Genomic DNA, 8,626 nt, shown 5'->3' on the forward strand with positions numbered 1-8,626 from the left:
TATCCAACTCATGATCTAGAATTGGTAGGAGTTGTCTTTGCTTTAAAAATATGGAGACATTTTATTTACGGAGTTAGTTTTAATGTGTTCAGTGACTATAAAAGCTTGAAGTATTTGTTTGACCAGAAGGAGCTTAATATAAAGTAGATGAGGTGGATCAAATTTTTAAAGGACTATGATTTCCAGCTAATATACCATCCTGGGAAGGCAAATGTTGTTGTAGATGCGTTGAGTCGTAAAAAGATACAAATGTTGTCGCTTATGATTAGAGAGCTAGCATTGATTGAAGATTTCAGGAGTATGAATTTGGAGGTTTCCATGTCTTCAAATTGCATTAGTTGTAATACACTTGTTATAACTAATGAATTTCTGGAGAAGGTGAAGGAGAAGCAGTTGGAAGATTCAAAATTGAAGAACTTCATGGGCTTATTAAATACTGACAAAGCTAAAGACTTCTCTTTAGGACTGGATGGTATTTTGAGATTTAGGAATAGAATATGCATATCAGGATAATGAAATAAAGCAAACAATGTTATCTGAAGGTCATAAAAGCAAACTCAATTTACATCCAAAAATGACCAAGATGTATCAAGATCTCAAGAAGTCTTATTGGTGGCATGGCATGAAGAATGATGTAGCTAACTTTGTAGCTGCTTGCTTGACTCAACAGAAATCAAAGATTGAACATCAACGACCTAGAGGCATGTTAATTCAGTTAGACATACCAGTGTTAATCAAAGTTGGATAGTATCTCAATGGATTTTGTTACCCACTTACCACGTACTTTGAGGAAGCATGACTCTGTTTGGGTCATAGTGGATAGGTTGACAAAGACGACACACTTCTTACCTATAGATTTGAGAATCTCTATGCGAAAGTTGGCCCAAATTTACATAGATGAAATAGTAAGATTGCATGGTGTACCCTCCAGCATAGTTTCACATAGAGATCCTAGATTCACCTCCAGATTTTGGCACACACTTCAAGAAGCTTTGGGGACTAAACTCAGACTTAGTTCAACATATCATCCTCAGAATGATGGACAATCAGAGAGAACTATCCAATCCTTAAAGGATTTGCATAGGACTTGTGTGTTAGATCATTTAGGCAGTTGGGATGAAATTCTACCTTTGGTAGAGTTCACTTACAATAACAGTTACCAAGATGGCATAGGAATGGCTCATTTCGAGGCATTATATGGAAGAAAGTGTAGGACACCTCTGTGTTGGTTTTAGGATGGTGAGAGTGTGTTAATTGGACCAGAATCAATATAACAAACCAATGAGAAAGTCAAAATGATTCAAGAAAGATTAAAAACATCAGCAGACAAAAATCTTATGCGGATCAAAGAAGAAGACCTTTAGAATTCTCTACAGGTGATCATGTCTTTTTGAGAGTTACATTGTTCATTGTGTTGGAGGAGCACTCAAATCCAAGAAATTGACTCCTAAGTTCATAGGACCTTATCAAATTCTCAAGAGAATAGGCCCTGTGGCTTATGAAATTGCTTTGCCTCCTCCTTTGACTAACATTCACAATATTTTCCATGTATCCCAGCTAAGAAAATGTGTACCTGATCCCAACCACATTTTAGAGTCTGGATCCATCCAAGTGAAAGAAAATTTGTCATTTGAAGTGAAGCCAATCAGAATTTTAGATTCACAAGTGAAACAACTTCGGGAAAGAAGTATTCCCATGGTGAAAGTATTATGGTATCCCTTCTTTGTACATTCTACTTGGGAAATTGAAGAGGAGATACAAGCGTCATACCCTAATCTCTTTCTTGGTAAGTTTATTTTCGAGGACGAAATTTTTTGTAGTTGGAGATAATGTAATAGTGTAGTACAAAAGCAGAGAAGCCCCCACTGTACCACAATCTTCTTTTTCTCCTTCTTATTTCTTTCTCCATCTCTCCCTTCTATCTTCTCTCTTAATTTCTCACTCCATACCTCATCTATTTTAGAATCTGATCATACCACGCTGTAGTTGAGGAGTTACGAAACATTTCTACCCGATCAGATTTTTAAACAGAGTAAGTTTATTTTTGGTCTAAAGATCATTTGTTTTCTGTTTTTCCTTAGGATTTAGTCATCAATCTTGGTGGGGTCAGTTGAGAAGTTTAATCCTCTCAACTTATTCTACTATATACTGAATTTTTGTTCTGTTTGGATAACTTGCATTAGGCCCGTAAATCTTGAAGCTTATCTAGACTGTGGGGAATAAAATTCTAGAGGTTGCTAGGAAAGCAAGCAATTAAGCCAAGGCAAGTGAAATTTATTTTTTAATAACACCCTAGGATAGAAGATCTGAATGTGGAAGGAACGTGGTCCCAATATTCAATTTCTCTTGTAGGGATATATTGTGTGTTTATATAATGTGTTGTTTGTTTATATATTATTTAAAATTTATAAAAATATTAGATTTTTCTGGTTTAATATTTAAGTGTTGTTTTTTTAATGTTAATTAAGCTTTTGAATGTTGTGGCTTGTGTTTGGAATGATATTGTATGATGAAATGGTGTGGAATTGAATTCATACATTTGGGATAATGTATGGACTAATATTTGTTGTGTATTAAGTATTGATGCCTTTGTGGTAACAGAGATCTTCGACCTTCACTGATGATCTAAGTCACATAGACTAAGATATCAGGTGGTGAGAAGCTGATGGGGGACTTCATGCACACCGTGACATATGAGATGCACGACTTGGGTTGTATTGAACTTACCTTGAACTAGTAATCTTCGGATCAGGTGCTAGTCTTTGGTAGGACTTACTTAATACGGGTCTTCCAAAAGACGTTGTTTGTTGAATATTAAAGATGTGTAGATCCATGTGAGATTTATATGATTGTTTTATGTTGGAATTTGAAGAAGATTGAATAATTGAGAAATTGACCATGCATTTTGATTTTCTCTTTTAATTTAATTGCGTATATTATAAAATTTTATTTTCACAAGCTCACCCTTGTTTTTCGTGTTGTGTTTGAACTGCAATGACTATACTATGTACATGAGCAGATAACCATACAGGTGCAGGAGAGCCTTAAAGATTTCAAAGTTTTATTTTGAGCTATGGATATGTAAATATTTGTATCTGTATAAGTCATAATCTTGTAATAGAAATATTTTGAAAACTTTGAGTTTGTATAAAATTAAAAAATAAATCAAATCTTATATAAATAAAAAATAATATTTTTTAATATTAGAAAACCTTACAATAATGGAAAATAAAAAATACTATAACAGGAGAATAAATGAGTGTGAATTCAAAAATAATATATATTGGCGTGACTTTTCTTCTACATCTATTCATTTTGAGAGAAAGTTATATTTACTGTTCACAGGTATATCTTCTCCTGCTTTTTTCTACAAAATTCTGAATCCAAATAGTTATTATCCCCTCACTTATTTGTTTATAAACAACATATTCACAGAAGCAAGTAGATGCTAAGAGTAGAATGATATTTTTATGTGGTGTGAGAAAAGAATTGTGTATGGTAGGTCTCATAAATCTTTTTTGTAACAAAAGTAAATTTTTCTATTATCATTATGTAGTATTATTGTGAGACAACTTAGTGAAGGTAGTCTGATAGGTGTAATAGATCTATGACATTGTAATGTTAATGTCAATGACTTTATGATAAGAGAGGTAGTCAACTGGTTGAGAGTTTGACGTGAATCTAATAGAAATTTAAAGAATAAAATAATTTTAATATATAATTTTCATAATAAATTAATATATATAATGGAATATCAATTTTTATATGAAAAAACTTAAATATTATCATTTATATTTTTAGAGTGTTGTTATTAACGAAGATCGTATAAATATATAGGATAAGTTGATTCATAGAGTATTATCGTGGAAGATTTAAATGTTAATTGAAAAAGTTAAAGTTTACGTAACTTTTTCATTAATTTTTGTAAAACTCAATTTAGATATAATATTTTTACCAGGTTATTTAGATAGTTTCTAACTTATACTATTTAAGAAACTTGTTTAACCTGATTAGAACCTGTTTGCAAATCAATTTTTTTTAAGTAGATTTTTAAAATATTAACTTCTAATTTTTATATTTAGTCTATTATTATTTTTTAAAATATTTATTAAAACTTCCGGTTTTTTTACACTAGAGCGAGTTATTATTTATTTAACTTATTCCCCTCCATTTATACGTACTTATTTTGACTTTATTATAATATTTAATTTATTACTCCAATACACTAATTGATATAGTATTATTAATATTATTTTTAAAATTTTGATTAAAAATATGTTATGAAATAGTATAAGATTAGTAATATAATATAAAATAAAAGCAGTAATTGAAACTAAAAAAATTGCAATTAAAATAATTAATCTATTAATAAAAATTTAAAGACTTAAAATATATATTTTTAAAAACCAAAACTATAAACATCTCAAAACGTAAAATTTATAAGCTAATTACTTTCAGGTTTCAATTTCTAACTAGTTTTTGTGAAACATCACTACTAATAAAAACTAAATTTAGAGACAAAAAATAATGAAACATGCCAGTCATCAGACAATCCCAAAAAGCTAATTTATTTTATTTAAGCAGAAAATTAAACTCAAACAAAGCAAACAAAAGAAAGAGACAAAAATAAATCCTAAATTATAATTCTCCTTCCCCACACTTAAATAAAACATTGTCCTCAATGTAAAAACAATTAATAAATGTGTATGATAAAAGTAAGAGAAGGAATACTCCCTCTTCAAGCTTGAAAGTAATTAGGGACTTGCAAGGTTATCTCTTCCACCGTCTCTTCTTGAGGAATCTCATGAAAGAGCTTTAGACGATGTCCATTCACCTTAAATGTCTTTGTAGACGTTAGACTCCGCAATTCTACAGTACCATGAGGATGGACATGGATGATAAAAAATGGACCAATCCATCTTGAGCGCAACTTTCCAGGCATAAGCTTTAATCTGGAGTTGAACATTAACACACGTTGACCTGCAACAAACTCCTTGCTAGTGATGAAGTGGTCATGGAGACGCTTGGTCCTCTCCTTGTAAAATTTTGAGTTCTCATATGCCTCCAAATGGATTTCATCCAGCTCTTGCAGCTGGAGTTTTCGCTGCTCTCCTGCCTTGTCATAATTCGTGTTGCATGCCTTTATTGCCCAATAAGCTTTGCTCGATCTCCACAGGTAGATGAAAAGCTTTTCAAAACTTGGAGCCCAAATTCTTGGATTTGACAACATAAGAGAACTTTACAAAGAAGATCATGATTTTGCATCCATCTTCGTTAAGTGTGAACATAGAGCACAAGGAGGATTTTATGTGTCTGAGGGGTATCTTTTTAAGGAAGGAAAACTTTGTATACCCCAAGGAACACATAGAAAACTTCTTGTAAACGAATCTCATGAATGAGGTCTCATGGGCCATTTTGAAGTATATAAGACTCTTAATCTTTTAAAAGGAAAATTCTTTTGGCCTCATATAAGACGATATGTTCAAAGACATTATTTTAGATGCATTTCATGTTTAAAAGCTAAATCTAAAACAATGCCTCATGGACTCTATACTCCTTTACCTATTGCAAGTGCTTCGTGGGAAGACATTAACATGGATTTTATTTTAGCGTTCCCTAGGACCGCAAGAGGTTTTGACTCAATTTTTGTGGTTGTGGACCGTTTTAGCAAAATGGCACATTTTATTCCATGCCACAAAGTGGATGATGCTCAAAATGTTTCCAAACTCTTCTTTAGAGAAGTAGTAAGACTTCATGGATTTCCTAGAAGCATAGTATCGAATAAAGATCCAAAATTCATAAGTCATTTTAGGAAAACCCTTTGGGAGAAACTTGGCACTAACCTTCAATTTTCAACATCTTGTCATCCTCAAACGGATAGACAAACGGAAGTAGTCAATAGATCTCTTTCTACTATGCTTAGGGCGATCATGAAGGGTAGCCACAAATCTTGGGATGAGTACCTTCCCCATATTGAGTTGGCATATATAATAGAGTAGTTCACAAGACTACTAATATTTCTCCATTTGAAGTTGTATAAGGATTTAATGCGCTTACTCCTTTAGATTTGTTACCCCTTCCTAATCCACAAACTTTTGTGCATAAGGAAGGAGCTACAAAAGTTAAATTTGTTAAGAAAATGCATGAGAGGGTTAAAGAACAAATACAACAACAAACTGAGAAATATATTAAACATAACAATAAGGGAAAGAGAGAAATCATTTTTGAGGAAGGAGATCTAGTTTGGCTTCATCTTAGGAAGGATAGATTTCCAACTAAGAGAAAGTCTAAACTTACTCCCCGAGGTGATGGACCTTTCCAAGTCCTCAAGAAAATCAATAACAATGCATATAAACTTGATTTACTTGCGGAATATGGAGTGCGTGATACTTTTAATGTCATTGATTTGTCTCATTTTGTAGGTAATAATGAAGATGAAGAAGCATTGGATTTGAAGACAAATCCTTTTCAAGAGGGAGGGGATGATGGAAGAGGCCCAAGCACCAACTCAAATGAAAGCCCACCAAAGTGTAGAATTGGGCCAACCACTAGAGCCATGGCTAAGAAGCTTCAAGAAGACTGGAATACTGCTACTGATGGCTGAGAAACCTTCTTATATATGTTCAAGACGCCATAGACTCTAGTGTAGGGTAGCATTTAAATTCTTGTCAAAATTAGCATAGGAAATTTCTTTTGTAATTTTTTTTAAAATGAAGATTGGTACCTAAAATACCAACCTAGGTTTAATTAGAGTTTCCTAAAATTCTAATTAAACCTAGGCCGGTCCAAAGCAAGCCCAATTGGAGCGCAAGTTCTAGAATCCTTGCACATTCTAGATCCTTGAACATGCCTTCCATGTGCTACCATTTTTTGCGCCAATTTCAATTAGAGTAAGTTTGAATTTCCCTCCTTTTGCTTGTATGTAAATCGACCCTCACTTGCTATATAAGGATTGGCTTGGCTCATGTTTTCACAAGATTAATATACTAGTGAATTGTTGCCTAATTTGAGCCAATTTCACTTCTTGTCAAAAACCTCTCAAGGTTAGACTATTGATCTTCAAACTCCACACTACCTGATGGAGATCAAGTAGAAGAAGAGATTGAGGCTCAAGTTCAAGATTCTCAAAGGCAAATTAGCTCATCATCCTTCATACCTCAAAGGATTACAAGGAGCAAAGCTAAAGTTTTGGGTAATAGGGTGCAAATGTTTTCCCTTTTTGTAATTACCCTTGTATAAAATTGTAAAACATATAAGAGTAGTGTTTAGGAAGGTGCTAAGAGGGAAACCAAAAAGACACCTCCATTTGTATAGCACCTTAGGCGCTAGTTTAGGAAAAGCATAGAAGAAATGACTCTTTCTATTCCTTTATGGCTTAGGCGATAGTTTAGAAGGAACTAGAAAGTAACCCTTCAAGCTCTTTCTCTTTTGTACATTTGTGAGCGACCCTCTCTATTATAAAAGGGGTGTTTGGGTCTTTGAAATAACAAGTTTGAAATTGAGTTTTTAGAAAGGAATCTCTACCGAATTGGTGAGTGAGTGTGAGAGGCTTGTGTCTTCTCATCTTATAGTCTTATCTTGGGAGATCTCTTGGGCTCTCAAGTGGCGGCAACAACACTCATCTTGAAGCCAACCATCCTTCAAGTGGCGTGCACAATTCCAAGAGCTTCAACCACATAAGTTTCCTTGTCCTTTTCATCTTCTTCTTCCATACCCATTCCAAATCAAACTCTAAAACATGTCTTTGTTGTTTCTTGTTTTCAATCGGTAAAACTTGTTTAGTTTGTGATTATGTTTGGTGGTTTGCATGGGTTTGCGGTTCTTGTAGTTCTAAATGTGTTTGTTGAAGTTTTAATCGGTGCATTAGCTTTCTTTCCTTGTTTCATTCAGTTCATATGTTGAAAAATGGGTTTCTATGTGAGTTTGGCTTGGTTCTTGTGTTCTTTATTAAGTTCTTGAATGGGTAAAGAATCTTGATCCAATTCTAAAGGTGCCTATTCATGTTCCAACTCATATTGAATTCATAACATGTTCATATCATGTTCTTGGGTTCATATCATGTGGTATCATGAGTCTTAGGTGTGTTCTTGTGTGTTTGAGTTGTTTTTTGCACTTTTAATTCAAGAACTTTACATTCTTGTTCTTTAATTTCATATACCTTGCCTTTATTGTCATTAGCATTCTGTTTTTTTACTGTTTTTGGGTATTTCTTGCTGTTTTCTTGTTCTTAATACATTGTGTTTGTGTCATTTTGATTTTTGAATCTCTATAAGTTTTGTCAAAGTCATGTTTCTCCCAAAAAGTTCTCAATTCTATGTAGTCCTTTTGTTGATAATTTTGGTTTCTTGAATTTTTTTTAATTGAGTGCAGTTTTATGTGTTTGTCTTCTTGATCCTTTGGTTCCTTTTCTTTTTAGATTTGAGTTCTTACTTGTATTTTAGATCTATACAAGTTCTTGAAATATCAATTCTATTATGTCTTTTGAAGTTCTCAATTTTGTTTTTTCATTTTCCATTAGGTTTCCTCTGTTTTCTTGAAAATGTGCTGTTTGGGTTTATTAAAATTTCATTAATTACTGGAAAATTCTGAAATTCTGGATTTGAGTTTTTGAGAGTGTTACAAAAAA

The 8,626-nt window shown here is 32.9% G+C and overlaps 1 protein-coding gene across 1 annotated transcript; it reads right to left on the minus strand.

Annotated features, from left to right (window-relative positions):
- Nucleotides 1–4,738: 4,738 nt before the first annotated feature.
- Nucleotides 4,739–5,230, minus strand: LOC137837601 (uncharacterized). The gene has a single exon (XM_068646636.1). The coding sequence runs from the start codon at nt 5,228–5,230 to the stop codon at nt 4,739–4,741; it is 492 nt and encodes a 163-aa protein (XP_068502737.1).
- Nucleotides 5,231–8,626: the final 3,396 nt, after the last annotated feature.

This window comes from Phaseolus vulgaris, chromosome 11 (assembly GCF_000499845.2).
Source record: "Phaseolus vulgaris cultivar G19833 chromosome 11, P. vulgaris v2.0, whole genome shotgun sequence".
In the NCBI taxonomy this organism is placed as follows: Eukaryota; Viridiplantae; Streptophyta; class Magnoliopsida; order Fabales; family Fabaceae; genus Phaseolus; species Phaseolus vulgaris.

Bases quoted from the DNA above. Each gene is read 5' to 3' on its own strand.
- LOC137837601 (XM_068646636.1), bottom strand. From the start codon at position 5,230: ATGTTGTCAAATCCAAGAATTTGGGCTCCAAGTTTTGAAAAGCTTTTC.